Source organism: Scatophagus argus, chromosome 16 (genome assembly GCF_020382885.2).
Source record: "Scatophagus argus isolate fScaArg1 chromosome 16, fScaArg1.pri, whole genome shotgun sequence".
Taxonomy (NCBI): domain Eukaryota; kingdom Metazoa; phylum Chordata; class Actinopteri; family Scatophagidae; genus Scatophagus; species Scatophagus argus.
Window position 1 is genome coordinate 9,557,708 of NC_058508.1, and position 25,164 is coordinate 9,582,871.

General features: G+C 42.0%; 2 protein-coding genes across 3 annotated transcripts; one reads left to right on the forward strand and one right to left on the reverse strand.

Moving 5' to 3' along the window:
- Nucleotides 1–51: 51 nt before the first annotated feature.
- Nucleotides 52–8,402, reverse strand: LOC124073899. Of its 2 annotated transcripts, none has more exons than XM_046416451.1 (5): nt 7,949–8,402; nt 7,298–7,407; nt 4,944–5,036; nt 4,456–4,629; nt 52–2,100 (listed from the first exon to the last, which is right to left on the reverse strand). In XM_046416451.1, the coding sequence occupies exons 1-5, from the start codon at nt 8,361–8,363 to the stop codon at nt 1,933–1,935; spliced, it is 960 nt and encodes a 319-aa protein (XP_046272407.1). In that variant the 5' UTR covers nt 8,364–8,402; the 3' UTR covers nt 52–1,932. The 2 variants fall into 2 exon arrangements, with proteins under 2 accessions (XP_046272407.1, XP_046272408.1); XM_046416452.1 differs by having other exon boundaries at nt 53–2,100; nt 4,456–4,626.
- A 1,897-nt stretch (nt 8,403–10,299) lies between these two features.
- Nucleotides 10,300–24,489, forward strand: xylt2 (xylosyltransferase II). The gene is made up of 11 exons (XM_046415763.1): nt 10,300–10,509; nt 14,779–15,316; nt 16,054–16,229; nt 17,823–18,025; nt 18,602–18,682; nt 19,142–19,358; nt 19,735–19,911; nt 20,025–20,281; nt 20,694–20,889; nt 21,179–21,512; nt 21,830–24,489. Exons 1-11 carry the CDS (start codon nt 10,378–10,380, stop codon nt 22,150–22,152), a joined length of 2,634 nt encoding a protein of 877 aa, XP_046271719.1. The 5' UTR covers nt 10,300–10,377; the 3' UTR covers nt 22,153–24,489.
- The last annotated feature ends 675 nt before the right edge of the window (nt 24,490–25,164 follow it).

Sequence of the window (25,164 nt, forward strand, 5' to 3'; positions counted from 1 at the left end):
AATAAGATAAAAAAAGAAACACAAGACATCTTCTAATCAGTGTAAAAGTGATTTCTTTCTTAGATAATGATTCTACACAATGATGATCCTACACAAATAGGAGGCAATAAACAAAATAAAAATAGACAATTGGTGAAAAACAGCTGTAGAAGGTTGAAGATTTAAGATAAAAGAACAGTAAATGAAATAGAAAAAGGATTGACAATCAATATAGGAATGATACAGTTTAAAACCAATAAGCTAAAAGGGGCAGCAAAAAGACAATAAAAAGACAGACAACATCACATAAAAGCCAGTCTATAAATGTGGGTTTTGAAAAGTGATTTAAAACAAGTCATTGACCTTGTAAGCCTTATTTCCTCAGACAGGTTGTTCCAAACCCAAGCGGCTCTGACAGCAAAAGCCCGGTCACCTTTAGTCTTTAACCTCGATTTTGGAACGACCAGAAGGGCTCCACTGGAGGATCTCAGGCCTCGGGTTGGCTCGTATGGGTGCTTTAAAAGTGATCAATAAAATCTTAAGATTAATTCTAAAGTGGACTGACAGCCAGTGGAGGGAGGCTAGGATAGGCTGATGTGATGCTGTCTGTTAAAACTCTTAGTGAGAAGTCCAGCTGCTGCGTTCAGGACTACTTGCAGGCGTGAGAGGGACTTGTGGAAGATGCTGGACAGGAGAGGATCACAGTAGTCTAACCTGGAGAAAATGAAGGTATGGATTACCTTTTCGAGATCAGACTGTGGGAGGAGTGTTTTGATTCTGTAGATCGTAGCTAAAGAGCTGACAGACAAAGATCATAAGACCTAGAAAGAAAAGTGCAAAAACAGTCAAGGAGCTGCAGTCAAAATCAGGATCAATGGGAAGGAATTTCTCAACAAATTAATTTAATCAGTCTAAGGACACAGAATAGAAAGTCTGTGAGAAACTAGTTGGAAAAAGTCTCCTTTCTCTCTCTCTCTCTCACACACACACATACACACACACATATAAACAGTACAGCCATGGAAATAAAAATAAACATTCAAAGCCTTGCTATGAGTGGTAATGATATTGTTTGTAACTGCTGATGTTTAAGCATTTATTAAATATTCATAATGTGCCGCTGTTATTACAATAGTCCATCAACAAAACAATAAAAGCATTCATTACACTGGTTTGAGAGAAGTAATGAGAAGTCGCTCATTTTTCTTCAATAAATACAGTAGATGACAATGTGCAGGACAAACATTTGGCATGTGTTTTCATTTCACATTCACTCTGAAGGCTTTTGGAGAGCAGAACAACAGAGCCAACACTAAAAAGGATAAAATGTTTCAACAGAAAGTGAGAAATCATAGGGTCCCATCTGTTTTAACAAAAGCAAAGTGGTATAAAAAAAAAACGTGTTGTGATACATGTGATACATTATAACTTCATGGAACACACTCTCATTAGCACCTTTATAAATTCTCCCTCTCACAGGCTGAACCGCGATCTGGAGCAGCGTGCTTCGGCTGCACACAGAAGCATACACGACCATCTCACAAACCAGACAATGAGGCCTCTGGCTCAGGAACAGCAGAATAAAATAAGAGGGCAAACAGCAGAGACAAGTTTTTCACTGACATATAATCAACAAAGTAAATAGTGGTTAATTTTTTGGTATGTTGCAGTCCTGTAGTCTTCAAGATGTACCAGCCACCTCAGTAAATGTCACAAAGTGTTTTTTACAGCCAAATGATCCCAGCCAAAGGTGTCCCTTCCTGGAGGGTGTGTCGCACCTCTTTGGTCGCTCGGCTATCAGCTTTCCCTCAACATAAACTCAGTCTTGAGGTATCTGAATCAGCTCACATGAAGTGTGAAGGATCCAATCGTGATCACATTCTCTGTCTGTCTGTATGAAAGCTGTCAAATGTTTTTTCTCATTCGTGGCGCAGCTGGAGCACTTGATCAGCATCACACAGGTAGAACAGCGCTGTCGGGGTCAGAGCTGACCGGATGAGGTGTGTCAGGTCCTGAACTGGTGTAGATGCCCTGAGGAGGGGAGACATCCAGACTAGATGAGAGGATGTTGTATGGCAGCTCCATCGACTGGCGGATACTCTCCTCATATGTTGGAGGAGGCTGGAGGAAAAGCGAGAAAGAGTTTGAAAATACAAATACCTCTCAGTATAATGCAGCCCAGTATAACACCTCCTTTAACTAGGATGATAGCATGTATTTACACATTGCACACATTTATTTTTATTACCTTTAAAAAAGACAGATGATATACCAGGGATTCTGCACTGGATTGTATTCAATTGTACAGGTGTGCCAAATAAAGTGGACACAGAGGACAAATAACAAAAGCAAAGCATCAGGATGAAAGGTGTTATTTCATTCTGTTGGCAACAGGACACGTTGCAGAGCAGAACTTTGAGGCTGCACTAATCAATACTGCTATATCAAAAGGAATCAGGTTTTATTGCCAAGGAGGTTTTCACACTTGAGGAATTTGCCTTGGTGTTTTGTGCATAGGAATAAACATGGTTCGTAAAGAAAAAGAGAAATAAAAGTAAGTATTGCAAGTACACACTAGCAGCACAAACAGAAAATAGACAACTGATAAAAGTTGTAATGATAAAAAAAAAAGTGCAATATGTTTTTAAAAGATGTAGTCTTGTGAGGGAATGTGTAAAGTATTCAACAGGGAAAATGCAGATGTTTGCACTATAAAAATATGCCAAATGTGCTATGTGACCAAGGATCATATTCATATTGATTTTGCCTTTGATGCTTGTATAAAAAATAAAACAAACACTCGTGAGAGTGTGTGTCGCTCATAGAGATGAAATCCACAGAGAGTCATCACCTGACTGACTGCCTCTGACTCGTTGCAGGCCACAGTTTTACTGTTTGGTTCACTTTCTCATAAGCCTCATTTCCAGCCAAAGCGCCCATCAACACAATGCAGCTTTTAGCAGCAAAAGAGACAAATATTTACCTCAGGACTTGGTGGAGAGCAAAAACATAGCAGAAAGAAAGTGGATATTCTGCTCATGTTTGCTCAGTGGATACAAAGATGACTGGAGGTGAATGTTAATGTCCCTTTGTGTCTGCTGGATGTGTACGTAAGCATAAGTTTATCAGGTTATAATAAAAATATAACTAATAAAATAACGAATAACTAATACAGGTTCATTTCATGAATAACAGATTCAAATTCTGCTCTCGTTGTAACCTTAGAGGAGATTTCATGTGTTCTTCTATCTTTTCAGTTTTTTTGGAGCTTTTCCTCTCTTGCTACCTTTCTAATATAAGTTTGTGATTCTGTTTAAGACTATTATTGTGGTTTATGCATGCAAGTGAGAAACACTACTGAATATAATAACCACAAAATTCTTCAGGAAAATTAAAATATCAGAAATAGGCAGACAGAAAATATTATTTCCCAGGATGAATGTGTTGGTTGGAAAACATCTTTAGGTCTGATATCTATGCCTGAAAATAAATGGAACATGTCTGTATTTACATTACTGATTCATCAGTCTCCACAACAGACACCTGAACATATTTTTTCCAATGGATTATCTTTCTGATCACATCAGGCAGATTCATGCTGACTGAGTCTTCTTATCTTTTAATTGCTTGGGGACCCTCAGGCGACAAGAGCAACCCTACAACATCACCCTTTGTCTGACACACACACACACACATGCACACACAACAGGCCACCAAGTTTTACAACTGTCCTGCCTCAGGCCATAGGACAGACATGGGTACCTAAATTAATCATCTGAACTCCTCACACAGTCTAAGGAGGGGTGGGGGGCTGACTCTACTAGTGATGGGTTGACTGGAAAGAACTGTGTGTGAATGTCCTTTCTTTGTGTGTGTGTGTGTGTGTGTGTGTAAGAGACAGGCAGTCATGCTAGGGACTGTTTAATTAAGGAAAAAAGGGAGGTCAACGAAGAAGAAAAAAAATACGAAAGACAGGAGCACAAAGCTGCATTCCCAGCCCTGTTTGCACTCAGGATGCAGGCTTTAATTATGTTTGATGTGCCTTTTTCTCATTACCTTGTTTGCTCGAGCGTTATGGGAGTCAAAAGCAAAAGATCGACGCGGTAAAACCTTGAAACGCAGCCGCCAGCACAATTCAGCAGTGAGCATTAGATAAGCTGATAGCGCATCCTGTTTACTGCACCCTGAATGCAGTCTAATCTTTGAACAAGCTCTTGTTACAATATTGTATGACAGTGTGGTCATAATGGAGAGCCAGCTTCCTATTATCTCCATTCATTGTGAAACTACAGTTGATGGGGGGGCTCCATAATAACACGAGTTTATACGAGCTTTAGCATCCTTTGAAACTGTAATAGGAGTAAAATATCCTCTCTACTCCCAGGCTTAACAACAGCACCTGAAACACTTTGTTGTCAAAGTATTCGTGACTGTATCAAGTGCTGAGACACAGTCCTAATCCTTAACTTAGCCTACCTCAGTCACAATGGGTCCATTGAGGCCGAAGCGATCTGCGATCATCATGTGGATCTGCCTCTGGCGGTCCTTCTTTCGGACACTCTCGTAGGAGGGGAGCCTCGGCAGGGGGGTCTCCAGTGTTGGCAGGCTGTAGCTGGAGGGCACACCGATGTAGAACAGCTGACCTGCCTGCTGAAACACACGCACAGGCCCAAACACATAGTGACAGATATGTGGGACTGAAAAACAGAGGTTTTGATGTGCTGATGATTTGTGAAGAGTGATTCAAAATATACCCCATCACTGAACTGTCAGACAGTAAGCTGCAGTCACTGAAACATTCACTTCAGAGCCCGATCGACCCACTGATGTGTGTACTGTGCACTGTGTGTTCAAAGAGGGAGCTGAGAGGATGTCTATTTACTGCAGCAGCACACACAGGGAGGAAGCTGATGCTTTGCGTGGCTGATAGCAGATTTTGCCAGTGCAATAATAGGCTCTCTCACCTGAGCGTTGCTGCCATCCATGATCTGAGTCTGCTCGAGACAAGGAGATCCCACCAGAGTCTGCCTGCTGCTGTAGTACTGAGGAGGAGCATCCTGTAAAACAGGTAACAATGGCTGTCACAAGAGTGTCTCAGAGAGCAGAGCCTTAGTTATTCTTTAAACCATTTCTGTTAATCAGTTTATATTTTAATCAAATGCTCTACATGGTGGTTCGTTGTCGCTCTGCTGCAATTAGTCAGAAATCCACTCATTTCAGCCCAATTGACCAATTTTCATGCCTTGTTTATTCACTGTAGACACTGGCTGGTTTGGCAATACCATAAATTATCTTATCAATAAGACAAACACCCTCCGATTTCCGTGCCTCCTCCCTGTCCCACCCCCTGTAAAACAAGACCTGTCAGAGTCTCACTGTATGAGGTGCAGGAATCCTGAAAAAAGGCTGCCAGGAAAACAAGGTAATTGCCTTGGGTCTAAATGAGTCCCCTTTGTGTGCAGGACAATGTGGTGTCCTACTGTGTCATCAGGGTCCCTAGGCAACAAACCACACCGTGTGGTCTTTGCTCTCTCTTCCCTTTGTAACTGCAGCAGGTACCGCTTAACGAGCGCGCTCCAATACACATTATGGCCTCGTATGTCATTTGAGACGGCATTACAACAAAGTCAATTTGTTGCCTGACTGAGATTTAAATCCAGCATGAGGATAAGAAATATCGGGACAATATTTGTCCTTATCACTAAGGAGATTTCCTCAGACTAAAAGGCAACACAACTGGGAGTTCAGCGTGCAGCAACACTGAGTAGTATTGAAAACTCAATACACAATATTTCAGTACTACTACTTCAGTAGTATTGAAATATCAGATTTATCATTTTCCCAGGCCAGTTAGACAATGACATCACTCACGCTAAAAGTGACGCACTCTACCGACCTTTGCCATAACCCTCACATCATTTTAGAGACAGAGAGAGACACAACACCAAAAGGTGATGTCAAAGGTCACTTTCCCTCACTGGTTAGTACTTTTAAGAACCAAAAAAAAGGTCCTCAGGAAAGAGGAAAAAAAGAAGACTTGTCCTTTTGTCTCCTGCCATTGATTCAGCCAGTGTGAAAAAGCACAACCGTGTAAAATCAGTGTTGAAGTCGGGGGAGGAACCCAGCGGCAGTGTGCCTCTTTCACGGCCGCAAACCTAAAGGAGATCCATTGTCCCTCTTGTGTCCCCAACACCCACAGTGGGGTCTGCCCACTATTCATGGTGCAAACTGAAGCAGGGAAAGGTATGTGACTATGAAGTTGAAGACATGAAATGTCCCACAGCAACACAATGAAAGAGTGTTTGTGTGCACGTTCCTCTCTGGGAATGACTTCACTTTCCGTCTCCATGTAATGAAAAACATTTCTCAATCATATTCATCAGTTACATATTCAGGAACAATATCTGCCAACTAAATAAGTCTACAGTAAGAGTGCAGGCTCTGGCATTCACTGACACGATAGTATCATGTCTTATCAGCCGCTCTGTGAATGAATACAGCTGTAACCGCAGGTCAGTACGAACCAGTTTGTACCAGTGAAACACTGTGTTAGTTCCTTAAACGGGACAACAAATCTTCTCCAGTAAAACCACGACTGAGCAGAACTTCCTGTCCATTAGGAGGAGGGGGGTGTGAGTTGTGTCTCTGCAATCCGAAGATAACTCTCAAACTTCACCCCTGGGACTCACAGGGGTGAGAAACAAGTCAGGAAGAGGAAGCAGAGAGACTGGGCGACCAATGAAAGGTTACCTCAGTGGTGTGTTTACATTTCCTTTTCACCTCATCCTGGACCGTTGCCTTTACACACACTCAAACAGTTATCAGTTATCTGGCCTCTGTAAACAACTGGATTAATAATGATATAAAATGCCACATGCTCACTTAAAAACCTAAAAGATTGGATTGTTTTGCTTAACCTGCTGTGCCTGATGTTAGAGGTAAAATCTGATTTGTAATGATTTCATTACACTGGTGCTGAACTAGCCTCAATATGCATGCTAAGTGCTAATTCTGTCCAATTCCATTAGAGCTACCGTGATGCTCAGAGATATCTCTGGAGGGCAGCTAATTTAACTGAAGCAAATCCATTGCCTGACAGTGATCATATCAAGTTTATTCTGGTCCTTTTCCCACAGACTTGCAAATTGAATCTGATAGCTACTTCTTTATGTTGGTACAATGGGTGCACGCAGTGTGTTTGAGCCCGGATCCTCTCTCTCTCTCTCCCTGTTTAAAACTGAACATACGGGTCACTTTAAACAAGAAAGAAAACTCAGCACAAAGATCATTTTCTCTATCTTTTTCTCTAAGGGCTCACCATATCTGCATGTGTCCCCTGGCAGGAGCGGAGCTTGCAGCACTGAGGATCCTTACGGTAAATTATGGACAGAAGCACCACGATAACCACAAAGAACACCAGGGAAGACACTGCAGAGGAGAAACAAATGTTTGGTGATCAGAGCTAAACAGACAATGTGTCTGAGTCATGTAAAACACCCTGTTGCTCAACTTGCAAAAAAACAGTGTCTGGAAAGTTTTAACAGTTTAAATCTGTCACTTCTGTAAAGTTCAGCAAATGAAATACAAGCTCATTCACTTTGAACACTTGACTGACAGTCTGTCTTTACAGTTTGGACACTTACAGGTGTAACTGCTCCGCTTTGCTCTATCAAAAACAATGACAGCTTGAAAATAAGACTTGACGAACTAATTCTGTCACTGTATTACGTTCTGAGCTTTGAGTGGCAATTGGATTAGCTGCTGTCTGTCTACTGTCCCTACATGTGCAAGATGGGAAAGAAAGAAGTGATCAAAAACGATCATTCTCATAATGCTGCAATGTGGCAACATTAAGTGCCAACACTCAGCAAGAAGAAAAGTAAACATCTGTTGGATTTTATCATTAAAATTACTTATTTTCTTTGGTGTTTTTTTTCAACGTTTATGAGAGTTTAAAGGTTTCACTTACAGGATGCAGCAACCACTGTGAGTTGATCGGATGTCAGCTGTGAGGAGGGAATGGTTGGACTTGCAGTAGTGGACATTTCCTCTGTGTAGACTGTTAGTGTTCCCTTCAGAAATCCTCCTAAACTCGTCAGACTCAACGCAAAGGCTCTCATCTTATATACCGAAGAAAAAGAACAGGAGACTGACTCTTCCTCATCGTCTGTTTGCTCCCGGACAGAGTGCTCACATGCGCTCGGCAGGTCGGACCAAACTGTGCACTCGGTGTCCACGGCACAGCGTGTGTGTGGGGAGCCAGAGGAGGCGCACTGAGAAGCTCTCCTCTCGGCGGCGTGACGTCGCTCTGCCTCTGCTTCATAGGCTGACACGGAGCAGCAGCCTCTAAAGCCAGCAAACTTATTACTTAGGCTGATTGGCATGGATTTATATATTTATTTTTAACAAAAAACGTGCGTAAAAGAGATTTCTTACTTGAGAGGGAAGGTTCCAAAATGATTGAAGGTCCAGCTTAATTTCGACATGTAGTCGATATTCCTTATTATATCGGGACTAGGAAACAGTCCGATTATGTTCAAAAAGCAGGAAAATACTGCTTCCTCCGCCGCCTATAATTAATCCATCCAGACCAGTAGGTTAACTCGCTGGATGTCTGAGCTGGACTCCCGTCGCCCAGGAGACCGGGGCTGATTTCTATACAGACAAAGAACAGAAATGTAGCATTAGTATTCATGGAGGGAAATATGGACTAAAGAGATCTGGTCTAAAATTAGAGGACATGCTGTGAGAAATGTCTCCGAATTTCGTTTTAATCAGAGGTGGCCGTGACCTTGATCTTCCACAGAGGCAGTCAAATTCATGTGAAGATGCACTGATAGACTTGATGATGAAAAATATACATAAAGATTTTTTAAAATACTTTTTGTAAACGATTAAGTTTAAGTAATGTGGATGATCAATTAAGCAAAATGTAGGGGACTTCTGTAAAAAACAAACAAACAAAAAAAACCATCCAATAAGATAACATCAAATGTGGGCTAAATTATTTTTGCAGACTTTGGAGAGTGAAAGCGTTTGAAAACACTGCAGGGTTGAAGAGATAAAAAGATTCAGAATTTCATGAGAAAATGGGAAGAATATACATTGCTTTGTGTAACAAAGTATCAGACGATCCCCTGCAGGGTCCTGATTTGTTGGGAAACTCAAAGTTAAATTGTTGGGCTTTTCAGTTTAGCAACTCTTTTCTCTTTGGACTTCTGTCTCACAATACTATGGACATAAACATTAACATTTCAAGTTTGCAAATGTCAGACTCAGGTTGTCTGAGGACCAGGGGTGAAAAATAAAGAAAAATGGAGGGTAAGGTTGTTGATCAGAATCTGAATTTCTTTATTTATCCCCAAGGGGAAATTCTTTAAACATACTGTCCCATGTGATGTGCTCATGACAGTTGCAAACCCGGGCTAAGATACAAATTGTTTTAAAATATGAATTTGATTTAAACTATAACTACTACACTTACGTAATAATGACACACAGGGAACTGTTAAGTATTTCACCCAACTCATTTTTAAATATGTCAGCCTCCCTAGAGGTCACAATTTTATCTTTCCTATCTACCCAAGAAGGCGCATTTGCAGTGTGATTTCTCACAAAAATCTTCTTCACATATTTTATGTTTGCACTCACACATTTATATTGCAACTGCTGCACAAAAAATTCTGTGGGGTAAATAAAGTGATCTTATCTTCTGTAGAGAATGAAAGAGTTCAGAAATATTACATCACTAGAAAAAAGCTTCAAGGGTTTTTCTTAGTTATGATTTATTCATGAATCTACGAAACATGTTAAATCCAAGAGATATTAAAGTAAGAATGTTTTCTTCAAAAAGCGGAGAAAATGTTTCAAATTAGTTATCTTGGCAACACAGTGTGTGTTTTTTAGAGACTGAAATCTTTGACATTGTACGAGTTTTGTAGCAGACATGTAAATTGCCAACAAATACTGTGATTTGACGTTTTCAGAATAAGTCGGTGGTACATAATTTTTGCTTGTGAATAACGTAAATGTGACTGATCACTGTGCCCCCTGTGTGTGTCTGTGTTTTCCTCCAGTTCAACCAAAAGGTCTTTCTTTCCTGGAATCTTTCTCTCTTTCTCTTTTATGTCTATTTTAAATTGTATTTTGCTGCACATTAATCTGACTCCGCAAAAATCAAACTGTATTTTATTTTTTCTTATCTTTACACATCGCTGTGTGACAGACAAGGGACTACGGGGCTTCCACTATGCGTAAAACACTCAAAACAATGAAACGGCCAAGCGAAATGACAAACTTGGCAGCAACTTGAGGACTGCGAGCGACATCTCGTGCGCGCGCAGTTCAGAATTCTCCCGGCACGCGCTCCTCGCCTCCTAGTCAGCCGGAGCCGAAAAAATGGTGGCCAGCGCTCGAGTGCAGAAGCTCCTCCGACGATATAAACTAGCAATTGCCGCCGCATTGACTATCCTTCTGATCCAAGGGCTTGTGGTATGGAGTCTGAGAAGTTTGGAAGAAGGCGAGGCGGAGGTGAGCTACAGCCCCGCCAGTTTTTTCTGTCTCGATAGTCATTCGAGTGGGTTTAATTGTAGTGCTAGCCGTTAGCGCTTTGCTTAGCTCGCGGTGTGTTATGATACGGTCACGTTAGCTGACGTTAGCCAAGTTAGCGGTTGGAGAATAGCACTACCTCGAAACATTTCAGTACAATGGGATCATCCCTGTCTCCTCTGTCTGTGACCACAGCATCAGACCAGAACAGTGCAGTACACTGTGCCACATGTTCATAACTATTAATGTACTGGTACAGATAGTACTCTTTACATGTGAGATTAGTTAAGTTGTTTAAGGAGCAGCAGTGGTCCTCGCACGGGTGATGGTCACTGAGTCACTGAGAAGAATGTAATGATGGGCAGACAGGAAACGGACAAACCCGTTTTTCCCACAGAAACACAAGAGGATGTCTGTGAGGTGATGCAACTTTTTGGGGACTTACTGCGTAATGACGCGTTGATCGTTAACAGTTCATCAGTGTAAGCTGACTCGCTACATGCCAGGATATTCAGAGTCTGTTCTACTTTATTTTTGCCATTCTCACTCATTTATGTTCACTAGAGGCTTTTCCCTGTGAGGCTGCTCTTTCCCTGTGACCTTCACTAATCTTTGAATCATACCAGAGAGGAAGCATGTCCCAGGGGTAAATAAAGGCTAAAGTTAAACAGAGAGTTGCCTCCACTGCACACCTCTGAAACAGTTTATTTAACATTAGCTCATCTCTTCCCCCCCCCCCCCATACACACCTGGAGCACACTACCTTGAGGCATTTCATGTTCCTCCCCTAAATAAGGTATGGAGAGTCGTTAACAGATGTGACCTGTGCAGGACCGAGTCAAAGGAATGCAAGCTGGAACCTGAGTTGGGAATGGTGCTGTCTGCCTATCGTGATAATGCAAGTTTGTAAGGTGTATAAAATTCCTCCTGACATAGATGGATTGCAGATCTGTACCTGGAGGGTGAGGCAGGCAGCAGATGTAATGCGGTGGCTTCAGTGGCAGAAGGACATTTATCAGAAAGGGGAAAAGAGCGATCATGATTCTGTTTTCAGTGAACTCTGTCCAAAAAGACATTGATGTGGGCCAGTAAACACAAAGCTAATTCACAGCGAGAAGCTGTCATTTGATAAGAGTGTCACTAGTCTAGATAAAGTAATCTTTCTCCTTTTTGCAAAGTTAAATGCAGCATTGTGACAGAATAGGAAATGAGATGTGTCGTTCATCATATTGCAGAAGTAATGTTCCTTTTGACTTCTATCACCTGTTTGCATTATAAGCCTCCAGGATTGCTGATTCCTTATCAGGTGCATTCAGGCTTAAACATGCTTCAGCAAAGATACAGAGGAATGTCTGAAGAGGTTTGTGGTTAACTGTAGTGTGCATTGGACTCTAAAGGAGCAGAAGTGCAGACCTCATTAATCTCAACACAACTACATGCATTGTTTTATCAGTAATCTAATTTCAATGTTAGTTTTTTTCACAAATAATTAAAGAGGTGGAGACAGGTCTCATTCCTTCCTTGTGAACTTCGCTTCAGAAATATGACACTGCTGCTCACCCTTGATGCGAAAGTATGTTGGCAGACATCTATGCAAATGTCCGTGCACAAGGTCTTGGAATGCTCGGAGACTCAGATTCACGTTTCAGGCTTAAGAAAGCATGTCAATCATCACCACCTCTGAATGGCGCTAAGGCTGGATTTGTCCATGCTCTGTTGTCTCTGCTCTGATTAGTGGCTTGCTGTGCCTCATTTATGAAGTTAAAGCCTTTGTACAGAAGAGGAAAAGGATGTTGAGGACAGTATAAGACTCTGCCATCCTTGTGTCAACCTCTGCTTTCTTGCGCTCTCCTATGGAGGGGAGTGCTTGCTGCTGCTTCCCACTTCAGCAGATGGCAACGCTGATATGGTTTCACTCCGCTTTAATTGAAAAGTAAAGACTCTGCTTGGCTTGCCTTTGAATCAATACATTTTTGACATGATGGTGTTAATTGAAAGTTGTGAAAACGACTGATAAGGAAAATTGAAACATTAGCCCCTGCTGTATGCTTGTCTTCTGTGTGGGAACATTTACTCTTGTGGCTATAAAATGAGTTTCTTTATCATTTTTTGCAGACAAAATGCATACATCTTCATTAAAATGTTTGTATTAACTGTGCAGAATTAAAATATCCCTATTGAAGAAAGTTTGAAATACTTAAAAATTTTGCACGATGCTGAGAACAACTCTTTTATTATTGTAATTAGTTCCCAAAATATGAAGTACTTTAATGTCACAATTTGTGTCTGCACCAAAACTGAGACTAAAATTGGAATACAAAGTTGTGTATATCATTGCTGGTTTTTAGCTTTGCGGTTTAGCAGGCCTCCCCTAGCAATGACCCCGCTTACATGCATTGCAAAATGGATTTCTGAGAAATCAGATTAAGACAGAAATCGGAAAACCACCGTTTTACAATGACGCAACGGTGTTAAGGAGACTGATAACCGATATTTGTAGTCTAAGTGTCAATTTAGAATAACCAGTGATGGAATCTAACTGAAAAAAAATTTACTCAAGCACTGTACTTAAGTACAGTTTTGAGGCGCTTTACGTGAGTATTTCAATTTTCTACTTTATACTTCCACTTCACTACATTTTCAAAGCAAACATTGTACTACATTTATTTTATAACTATTGTCACTATGCATATTCAGATTGATGTTGATAGGCTATTACTCGTGACACAAAATGCTTAATATTGGACCTGATAATCGTCCATACCGATAATCCGTCTGCCCACAGTATCAAAGTTTAAAATGCTCTTTTTCGTGACAACCTTAAGTGCATGTAAGCTCACTGAAAGAAGCTTGCACTGCAATGACTGCTATGTAACTGGGCTCCACAATGCCATTTACTGTAATGGGTTTGAGAATGCAGTTGGCAGTCGTTTGCTGACTGTTCTGTGTTGGTTGGCAGCTGGCTTATTGGCAATGTATTATCTGGCTCCTTGTCCTGCCACACAGCCCCACTCCCTCTTCTGTTCCCACCGTTTCTGCGCTGTTAGCGTGCCAGCGGCGCGAGTCGAGCTAGCTTGCATTCTGCCATATCGTCTGACAGAGGCAGAAAGCTCTCAGCCCACTCACTGTTCTTCTTCCTCTTCTCCAAATGCACATTTTGAAGGGCTTTTTGTGTTATTCAGTAATCTGCTGCACCAAAGCTGTGATGCTGTTTGGCTAGGAGATTTAAAAATGGCTCAAGTCATTTTTTCAAAGCATGCTTTCGGGTTTTGGAGGTGTGCTTTGTGCTCCAGTAAGACTTATTCTCTCTATATAGTTGCATTAAAATGGTATTATACACTTATGACATTTAAAGTGTAGGAATCAGAATCAGAAACAGAATTCTTTTATTTATCCCCCTTTTAGTGATGGTTGTGATGTATCCAACACTGGACAAAAAAAAAAAAAAAAGGAAAAAAAAAACAGATGAAAAGTCTACATACATTTTAGATAAGTTCTAGCTCTTTTTTTTATATTAACTACAATTTTCTATTGCAGGAATGCACAGCTCAACACACCCTGTCTCTATCTATATGACAAATGATTTCTGGGTGTTATAGTCTAATACTGCTACTATGGGACACTTGAATAATTTTATTACTTCAAAGCGGATATACTGTAAGAGGATCACGTCTTGACATTTGAAGGAGTCTAGAAAATGTAAATGCCACACACAGATCATGAAGTCATGATGAAATGCTTTGATGTTAAAGATTTATTTATTTATTTATTTTTTCAGCTCAGTTTTTCTCTCTGTATTTTATGTGTTTTTGTGTGTGTGAGAGAGAGAGAGAGAGAGAGAAAGAACATGTGACATATGCACTGGATATATTTTCCTGCATTTTCAACTGGAGGGTGCAGACAAGAGGTTTGTTGAGGTCTCTACAGTGAGTCTGTGTGTGTGTGTGAGTGAGTGTGAGCGCTGCGTTTTGCAGATTAGCTCCACAAAAAGGCAGAGGCTCAGCTAAAAATAACCCATATCAGAGAAATGAAAAAACCAAAACCAAATAAATACCACATCTTTCCCTCTAGGCCTTTTCAGTTGTTGTTTTAGTGGTCTTTGTATACCTTATGTCATTCTTGGATTTTGAATCAACACCTCCCCTTAGTACTGTTTGTTCAAGAAGTTCATATGGAATACAGCATACCTGGATTTAAAATGTGTTTTTGTTCTGTGTATGTCTCATTCTTTACCCCCCCCCCTCTCCTCAGAGAAAAATACAACAGTCTAAGCTGCCTGACCACAACAGCCAGGACGCCAAGAGAGACACTGCACTTTGGGATAAACAAAAGTCAGGGAGGAACAAGGGCAGATGGAGTGGAAGGTTGGAGAGGACGGGTGGCACAGCAGCCAGTGCACTAAGGAGAGGAACCAGCCGCAAAGGAGAAAAGTCCAGCATCAGGCACAAGTCTCCCCAGGAGCGGGGGATGACAAGAACTGGATTGGATGGTGTGGTCCTCCATGACCTGTCCAGCAGCCGTAACTTCAGCGACACCCGAGGAGTCACTGATGGGGCGGCCAAGTTACCTGCTGCCGCCATAGCTGGGGAGCCGGGCAGTGTGGACGGAGCACACCAAGCCCCCAGCAGTGACTTTGTGCCTAAATGCGATATCATAGGCAAGGATGCGTTGTCTGCCCTTCATCGCGCCGGCTCACAGCAGTGCAGACAGGAGATTGCTAACATTGTTTGTCAGCATCAGGCCGGGCAGCTCATGCCAGATGCACTTCCTCAGTTCTGCCCACAGCTCGGTGAGGACCCTGTGGCATGTGTTCATGATGCTAAGTTTGTAGACAATCTACACAGTGAGATTGCTGATCATTTATTTGTCTAATTTTTACTGACCTATTGATTTTTCAATCAAAAATCCCAAAACTGTGTTGTGAATTTTCTTTTCTTTTTTCAGTTATTTCACTAGACGATAATTAAATATAATCATACTGTCTCTTCATGTAAACCTATCATGACAAAATGTTTATTTGAAGAGAGTGTGGTGTACAGTTCGGAAGTCTAAATGAAGGACATTCACATACTTTAGAATATTTTTTAGGCCTGTGGGATTTGTTCTCGTAAAATCCTAAAAACAACATTTGATTTGTTAGATGTCAAAGGCAGCCAATCAAATTGCAAGTATCAGATTTTTTTGTTAACACACAGTAAACTTGTGTTTAGCTGTAGTACACAACTGTTGTCCAGTGGGACACTGTTTAGTGGGACAACCCACGCCTGATTTGTGCATACCAGTGAACACAGCTGGCAGCGTTTATGTGTGTGGGAAGCTTTGATGGTGGAAAAATTACAATTAAGGACAAAATGTCATCACTCCCTTTTATTTTTGTGCATTTCATACATTAACCTTTAATGTAACCTTTTAAAAGCAAATATTATCCATTGTACTGCGTCTGTCTCTGCAATCATAGATACTTGTCTTTGAAACCCTCAAGACCCCACTGAGTCAGTCCTTTATGTCTCCGTCTTCTTTGGCCAGGTGTATCTAATCAGGTCCAGGCTGTTGGTGAGCTGGACAATAGCCTGTCCAAAGTGGAGAACCCTGTCAGAGTGGCTTTCGTTCTGATGGTACACGGTCGCGCTGTACGACAGCTCAAACGACTCATCAAAGCCATATATCACCGTGACCACTACTACTATATCCATGTGGACAAGGTAAGCCCTAAAAGGAGTAATACTGTACACTTTCCATTATATGTGCAGCTGTCCTTGCTTACACACAGACCAGTGTAATCCAAATAAGAGACAATTTATTCTTCTGTCTGGAAGAGATCACATCTGGAAAAGGTTCTGCTAGTGATACTAGCTTACAGTACTGTTTATTTATGCTCAAGCTGAAGAGTATTTGGCAACCTGCTTGGTGCTGGCTACAGTCAGACATGCTTGTGTCGGTTGGGTCTTCTTGCATTATGAAAGTCAAATTTATCCTGCAGGTCCCACAGTGTGTTAAAGGGGATTAGCCTGGATAGAGTAAAGTGTGGTTATTCTTAGAGGCTGGATTTGGGAAGGAAAAGTCTGCTCTCATGTGCAGCTGGAAGGCAAAAGACAAATGTATGACTGAGTGGCGAAACTGAGCCTCAGGTGTTTTCAGCGCACACAGCAGAGAAACAGGTGCACGTTGTCAGTGCACCTGCGTGGCCGGAAAGGTTGTCGAGTCCTGCGGAGTTGGTCTGTTCTGCTGCCAAGGGACCGTGGAGAGGCTCACGGGAGGCAGTAATGAATAAGAAGTCAGTAGGACAGTCTCACCATAGATGCCGTCTTAGACACTTTTCCAACAGCACCTCATTTATCTTTGAGGCAAAAACCTGTTTGAGAGATGAGGCTGTAAAGCAGGTCAGGTTGTACTGGAATCAGTCTGCCAGCTCCTCTGCACTCCACTACCCAAACCTATTTTTTGCCCTGCTGTCTGCGAATGAGGACTGTGACTTTGTGAGTCATTCTGTTGCCTTTTCTCTCTGTGGGTTGGACACGGTCAGGATACCGCACACATTCTTGCAATGTCTGAAAAAGTCCTGGCTAAATTTAAGGCTTTTGAACAGGAGTCACTTGTCTAAGCAACACATTGGCATGGCTCTTGTGCACACAGTTTGTGCTTCACTAAACACAATTAGACTTCACATCCCCAAACAGCTAATTTCAATGTGCCTTTTTCTGTTAAAGTGCCCATTTGTCACTTCAGAACCTTTTATTAGCTGTGTTTGCTTGGAAAAAAGGCTGCTTGTTAATTAGTTGATAATTAATGTAATTTAACTTCAATAGGAAATTTAAAAAAAAACCAAAGGTTATTTGAACTTACAGATTTTGGCTTTCTGCAATCAAACGGTCACACATGCTCACTCGTACCTGCACCTCCCACCACCTTTTAATGTCTCCGCATAAAGCTTGACAGCTGCTGAGCTCTCTGACTTCTTCTGTCTCATCCTCCATCCCCCGCTGCAGTTTAATCCCCATTTGACGTTTTTTCTTTTTTCTTTCCCTTTTTTTTCTTAATTTTTTTTTTTTTAACAGTGAATCCCTTAAGCTCAGTTCCTCTTAGCGTTGGGTCTTGCCAGTTCGAGAGAGAAATAGCTCTTCTTAATTTTCTCTTTCTATAATCTCAGTGACCCATAGTACAAAGCACCATGTGGCTGTTGTTCGGTTTAGATCAAATTCTCTTCTCTCAACATGAGCCATTTCTTCATGCTTAGCTGCAGTGAGCACAGTTTTGACTCAATTAGCTGTTTGACCTTTTGCTTTGAAATTCTTCAGCGGTCCAGCTACATGCACCGGGAGGTGCTTGAGATAGCCCAGCAGTACCCAAACATACGAGCCACGCCCTGGCGGATGGTCACCATCTGGGGTGGTGCCAGCCTACTGAAGGCCTACCTCCGCAGTATGCAGGACCTGCTCTCCATGCTGGACTGGAAGTGGGATTTTTTCATCAACCTAAGCGCCACAGACTTCCCCACCAGGTTGGTCCAGCAGAGCAAGATTGTATAATGTCCCTGTATCCCTGTATAACTTCGTACTTGCTGCCTTTAACTCCATTCAAGTGTTAAATACAGTATGTTCATTGTAAATATTGTTGCTGGCATCAGTCTTGACCTTGACAACTTTTCTACTTTGTGTTGATTCCCTTTCTCATTGATAGTTTAATCTTTCAATACTGCATGGAAATTTGATTTCCTCTCTTGCCTACAGTGACTGTGACTCTTACTGCAAAATTAAAAATTAGCAGCAGGAACAAAAGGGTAGCTGGTAGCAGCATTAAATGAATTGTTTTGATCATCAAATCATAGAGTTGGCAGTAAACTGTCTTCTTTTTTGTTCATCAGCTTTGTTTGGCTTCTTTGTGTCGAAATTGTTCTTTGGGCTGCTTTTATGTTCAGATTGGGTGGGTACACACTGACCAAAGTAACCGACTTCACTCATGGATATTATCAGCAGTTTATTTCCAAGTAATCTTGGGGGAATTTTTTCTATCTTGAACTGCCTGTTCTTTCTTTTTCTTCTTCTCTTTCCATTCTCACCTGAACACTCTCCTGCAGGACCAATGATGAACTGGTTGCGTTCCTGTCGCAGCAAAGAGACAAGAATTTCCTCAAGTCCCACGGGAGAGAAAATGCCCGGTGAGTATACCAGCTGTAAGGTACACTAGTAGCTAAAACACACTTTTGGTTGATGAAACATTTAACTCTTTTCATTTAACTGTTTCCCCTCTGTAAATTAAAGGGATAGTTTGGTATAGTTGGTCTTATAATTTGTTTGTTTTTTTTTTAATAGTTATTTAGGGAGCAATTTGTATTTACTCAGTGATTTTGGTAAACGATGCATGGACATAAGCTCACTCTGTGGATCCTGTGGCGATATTGTCGTGAGTCTGCAGCAACAAATGGGACAAATTAATAAAACATTTTAAACTCCACATGCACACAGTAGGAAAAAAATGATGAACTAATTCTTCTATCATTATTTAATAAAGCCTAGCAGCTCAGACAAAAATGGTTTCTTTGATTTCTTACTTTGATGATTGCTGGAAATAGCATTTTCTCTTCCACACATCAATTAAACTGTGCTCTGTGTTGAAGGTTTATTAAGAAGCAGGGCCTTGACCGTCTTTTCCACGAGTGTGACAACCACATGTGGCGTCTCGGCGAACGCAGTATCCCAGAAGGCCTGGAGGTCTCAGGCGGCTCTGATTGGTTTGCGCTCACCCGCCGCTTTGTGGAGTACGTCATCAACTCCCAGGATGACCTGGTGTCGGGTCTGAAGCAGTTCTATTCCTACGCTCTGCTCCCTGCTGAGGTAAGTAAGCCTTAGGTGGTCTGTTTATCTCTTGTGGTTGTGACAGACAGTTTGATATACAAGTCTGTCTCATGCTCGTCCTCCCCTGCCAAGTCAGAGGAGCCTAGCAGCAGAGATAGTGTAATACTTTAAGCTTTCAGGCGCAGTGTGCAGCAGAGGTGCCAGACGAGAGTAGGGTTCATTTGAGTTTATTTGAGTGTATTGTTTAATGCCTCAGAGGAGGTGCAGTGGTTGGTTCCTTGTTGTTTGGTGCTGTAGAGGCGTGCCCCTTCACAATTTCAAGTCAATGGATAAAAGCTGGTTGTCACAGTACACGGCCTTTGCGTTGCACAGCACACTGCAGAAATGATGCATTTTTTTTTCCCCTTATTCCCAGTCTTTCTTCCACACGGTGCTCGGGAACAGTCATATGTGTGACACTCTGGTGGACAACAACCTGCGTGTCACCAACTGGAATCGTAAGCTGGGCTGCAAATGTCAGTACAAGCACATTGTGGACTGGTGTGGCTGCTCTCCCAATGATTTCAAACCACAAGACCTCATTCGGATTCAGGTGAGTGATCCAGATGGGGACCAGATGTGTTTTCCCCAATCTCCCATGTTTATTATTCCCAGCTTGGTTCATTGTCTTATAGGCTTATTTCTGTTTTCTTTTTTAATCCACAGCAATTGACCCGTCCGACATTCTTTGCCCGTAAGTTTGAGTCAACAGTAAATCAAGAGGCCATAGACATCCTGGACACTCACCTGTATGGCCAGTACGCTCCAGGCACCGTTGCCATTAAGGCGTACTGGGAGAGCCTGTTCGAGCAGTTGGATGGCATGGGCTCACTCAGTGACGTGGCTCTCACTGCTTACATGTCTTTCTTTCGCCTGGGCCTCAGGAATCTAGCAACTGTTCAGAGCAACACAGAGGCCTGCAGGTTTGTAGACAACTTTCTTTTTTTTGGGATCTGCATGATACACAAGGATGGAGTTCTTTTTTAAAAATTTTAATATTAAAATTTTAATTTTCTAAGAATAACTTGATCATACAAGCAGACTGTTTTTCATGGGGAAGCAGGCAGGCAAATGTGTCCTAAAAGTGAGGGGAAAATAATGAGTACAGGTAGCACCAGTTTGGGAAGAGATGTTTGACAGTGGAGCATTGTCTAACTGTCTGCATAGGAGTGTGAACTGAATGGTCACTGTGAGTTAATGCAAATTTTCTGAGGGTTGGCCTGACAATCCCAAACATAGGAATGCATAGGAATTCTGCATATAATACATGTATTTATATGCTGAATAGAAATGATTTTCATCTCGTTTGTGATATTTTTTTTCTACTCTGTGCAGGTTCGAACCAGTAGGCTATCCTCTATCAGTACACTTGTACTTTTATGACGACCGCTTCCAAGGATACCTGGTGCGTCAGGAGGTCCAGGCTGTAGGTTCAAAGGTCAGGGAGACACTGGAGATGTGGACAGTGCCCCAAGCCACTCTGATCCTTGAGACAAACCTTAAAGAATTTGAAAGGCTCAAAAATCTGGAAGTAAGTCTAGTTCTTGTCTTGTCCTCTTGTTCTAAAGAAGATGAAGATTCTTCATTATCATTGAAGTTTCTGTGCTTTACAGCTTTTGATATCAAGGTACCTTAAGAAAATTGCCGTGTAGGAGGATTTTCTTCCTGATATGAAAAAAGTGGGGTGGTTTTATCAGGGCTTGATGTGGCCAAAACTTAACTTTTCAAGTACAGAAGGTGCCAACATATTTTCTCACTGTGTCCTCAAATACAATATGAAAGTCAAAGACCGTGATTCCTTTTGTCTTTCTCCTTGACAGATCGGCACGGAGTGGGATCCTAAAGAAAGAATCTTTCGTAACTTTGGCGGGGTGGTCGGCCCTTTGAGTGAACCGCTGGCAGTCCAGAAGTGGGCACGCGGTCCCAATCTCACAGCCACTATTGTATGGATTGACCCGGCTCTGGTGGTTGCAGCTTCGTATGACATCACTGTGGATGTGGATGCGGAGTACACTCAGTACAAACCTCCGCTGCAGCGCCCGCTGCGGCCCGGTACCTGGACTGTACGGGTGTTAAAACAGTGGGAGCGCGTGGCAGAGGTTCGCTTCCTTGTCATGCCCTTAACCTTCAAAGATAAGGAACCACTACGCAAAGGTGAGATTTAGATGAATCTGTATTTTTCTTCTTGAGACAATTCCCACAAAAGACCAAAAAAACAATGTGTTAGTCTGTCTCTAAATGAAGGAACACGCCATCATTGCAATAGTGGGCCTCTTTACCGCATTGGATGTCTAACAAAGATGACTGAACAATACCTGGTTTTGGATACACAGGCATTATGTTTGCATGGGATTGTCAAAGATAAGAAAAATGATATCACTGTACCTAACCCTTATTGACGATTTAAATGTGATAAATCTCATTTCCCTTTTCATTTTCTCTTTGTATGCAAATCTGATTGACCACTGCAGACGTGGACAGCTGGCTCCATGCAGGCCCTCCAGGGAACCTGTACCTGGAGCAAAGCTTCCAGCAGTTGAGCTCTGTGCTGAAGCTACCTCCCCAGGAGTCTGCCATGCAGGAGGCGCAGCGTAAGGCCCAGCTGGTGGGTCAACCCCTTGAAGCGTGGGTGGACAGCAGTGTAGCGAACTTCTGGGCTACAGGCGACCTGTGCGCCACACAGACTTCATCTTGCCCAGCCATGGGGCTTTGCTCCAAGACCTCCTGGAGTTCTTTGTCCCCTGACCCCAAATCTGAACTGGGCCCAGTCAAAAATGATGGCCGCATCAGGTAGCCCCAACAGAGGAGAGACTGTAGATGAATGTGCAGGAAGACTGAGGGAGCTGGACCTGCACCGGACAGCTCCAGGAGAACCTGTGTGAACCGGATATTGTCTCAGAGGTTGACGCAGACCTCAAGGGCACATAAACAACATGACAACTTAGTGCACTGAGCAGTTGAGATATTTTCAGTGCAGGGATAATACAGACTTTAAAAGAAGAGGATACGACTGCTGGAAATTTGCACAAAGTAATTTGCAAGCGCAAAGACTTTTGTCATTGTTTTCTGAATGGTTACATGTCAGATGTATTGTATTGTTTTACTGGCACACAGATTTTCAGTCTGAGCTTGTCAGGGTTCGAGTTTGAAAAGAATCCTCTGCGCATGTTTGAATGCACAGCTTTCAGTTTGCCTCTGCTTTAAAAGAATCAGGAAGCAGTTGTCAAAACTCAACAACGTGCTCCTTGCTGTGTTCTGTCTTCATTTCAAGGGTGAACCTTTGAATCTAATTATTGTGCTTATTTTGAAGCATTGTGGCGTAAGTATATGGAGCAGACAGATGAAGTGCACTTTACTGTAAGATTATGTTACACGGAGATCACTTGGTTACAGTGTGAGAAGTCATGTATAAGGTCACATCACTTCATTTTGCAGTAGGGCAAATAGCTGCACTACGGTCACTCCCCTGCAGACACATCACTAAATACTTGGACTTACAACCTGTATTAGGAGAAAAAAATGAGCAAAGCAAGTGAGGGTTCTTAGGTTTGTAGTCTTAAGTCTTTTCTTTAAGTTCTGTTAACCGTGTCTTAACATTTTTGAACATGTGATACTTTGTCAGTTTTGTGAACGTTCACAATTCTTCCATGATAAATGACAACATCGACTCGAAACATCTTGCTATAGCTGAAACATTCTGTGAGAAATTGGCTCTCAAGCTGAGACTCTTTTGTCAGCTGTTGTTTCAAAGGTGAAATCCCATCAGTTTGGTGTGCTCTTGGCTCCAGAACTCTTAAAAACCAGTTTAGCAAGATGAAGAAAATTAGGATAAAACTTTAAAGGAATAATTTTCTAAATCGGGCGTTTGATTCTGCTCTTGTGTGAAGCTACATCCAATAGCCAGCAGAGGGAAACAGCTCACCTGGCTTCCAAATGTAATAAAATCAGCCGTAGCTCACTTGTTTATTTAATCTGTGCAAAAAAAGTGCCATTTTACTGATGCTTTTTCCTTGTTTGGGACTAACTAATGTTATTTAAATAGTCCTTACCAAGAAATGGTCTACATACCCATCAATGAAACAGCAATTTGTCATTTTCACAAATTTTGTCAGTGAGCTCTGCTGGTAGGAGGCTTTTGTTACTTTGGAACAGAGGAAGACTAACTCTTTCCTGTCTTTGTACAAGCCTAACTGCCTGCTGGTAGCCATAACCACACAAACATCTGCTCATCTGTCCCTTGACAAGACAGCGAATGTGCACATAAAATGACTAAAATGTCTACCTTTTGTTTTAAATGCAAGACTTTTAATTTGTAAACTTGGTTTTACGTCCTGTGTGCCAGTTAGTATGCAGTATTAATAGTGTGTGTGAAAGTGTGTGCTCTGTTTGCTTCAGAGGTTGGTTATGGTTCACATGTCATTTCATAAGGTCCATCTAATCTCCTAGTCCACCAACCAAGAGAACAGACCACTTTTTGTTTGTGTTTTTATTTTCACATGATCAAGAGACTCTAAGCTGCCTTTACACACTTGAAAAGATGAGCTGTTTACTATGGGATCATAGCTTCCAGAGATGTGCAATGAATACCTTTTTAGTTGACAGTGAAACCCCCTGTCTGTGTCTTAGTTTGCAATTTATTTCCAGTTTTATGTGACCTTTTTATGTTCTTAAATAACAGCTGGCCACCATATGAGTTTTTAAGTGACCTTGTTTGACTTGCACAACACAGTTGCTTCAGTGAAGCCCCAGTTTTATTGATACGAGAGAGCAGAATAATCAGTGTAACAGATGTTATTTTTCTATACTGTTTGAGAGGAAGTGTGTATGTTGTCCATTCATCTCCAGTACCAGATAAGACTATTTAAAAAACAAAAAAAACAACAACAAAACCTGTCTGATTATGTTGTATCTGGCCTGTTCAGTGCCGTCTGAAGCAGGCCTGATTTCGGTGGGTGGGGGTGGCGGGTGGACTGTTGTCACCGTCCATGCAGCAGTCCTGAGTCATCCTGAACTTCGTGACTTTTATCTGAGAGCTTCAGCCTGTCACTGATTGCCTGTGGGGAGGCTGTAGGATAAGCATCGTGACTGAAGACTCAATAAAAAAAACACACTTTAATGAAGGTTGTTGTCATGCTGTGTCTTCCTACCTCGCCTGTCATCTTCAGCTGGTGGTTGCCTTATTCCTGGTGGGTGTTTTTATATATATATACAAGATGTTTTATATTAAACCCACTTATTTTGTCTTACCTGTTTTCTGTGTTGAGGAGGTCTTTTTCCTCATGTTTAGGGCATGTTTAGGAAAAGCAGAAGCGCTCTCCAGGGTGCTGAACTCCTCGTTGTCACTTCCTTGTAGAAATGCACGACATGGTTTTACCTCATAAATACTGTAAACTTACACCTCCGTGTTTGTCTCTTCAGTATTAATATTTAGTCCGGTGTGTGCGCGCTTAAACCACACGACCCGAGCTTGTTTTACGTCTTTGATGAGGATATAAACCGGGGAGGGGGACATGCAGAAAAGGGAGGGACGAAGGTGATGAAGAGGAGGTGTAAACGTTTGCTTTGTTGACAGAAGCTCATCTGTTTTTTGTTCTTTGTTTCTTTTGTTGTTGTTTTTTCACCTGATTAACTCGATTAAACTGCAGAAGAAGCGGGATGGACGGCGCATGCGAGTGCCAGGAGCAGCTGGACAGGAAGCTGGTGTCCTCGGACAGCGCGTACGGCTCATCCGCGGTGGACACGGACATGGAGGACGGACAGACGCCCACAGCGTCTTCATTCCCTTACAATGAAGACATGACGCATA

Bases quoted from the DNA above. Each gene is read 5' to 3' on its own strand.
- LOC124073899 (XM_046416451.1), bottom strand. From the start codon at position 8,363: ATGCCAATCAGCCTAAGTAATAAGTTTGCTGGCTTTAGAGGCTGCTGC. The intron at 7,408-7,948 runs GTAAGTGAAACC...TCTCCTCTGCAG, and splicing joins CACAGTGGTTGCTGCATCCT to TGTCTTCCCTGGTGTTCTTT. The intron at 4,630-4,943 runs GTGAGAGAGCCT...CGTGTGTTTCAG, and splicing joins TGGATGGCAGCAACGCTCAG to CAGGCAGGTCAGCTGTTCTA.
- xylt2 (XM_046415763.1), top strand. From the start codon at position 10,378: ATGGTGGCCAGCGCTCGAGTGCAGAAGCTCCTCCGACGATATAAACTA. The intron at 10,510-14,778 runs GTGAGCTACAGC...CCCTCTCCTCAG, and splicing joins TGGAAGAAGGCGAGGCGGAG to AGAAAAATACAACAGTCTAA. The intron at 15,317-16,053 runs GTGAGGACCCTG...TTCTTTGGCCAG, and splicing joins TCAGTTCTGCCCACAGCTCG to GTGTATCTAATCAGGTCCAG.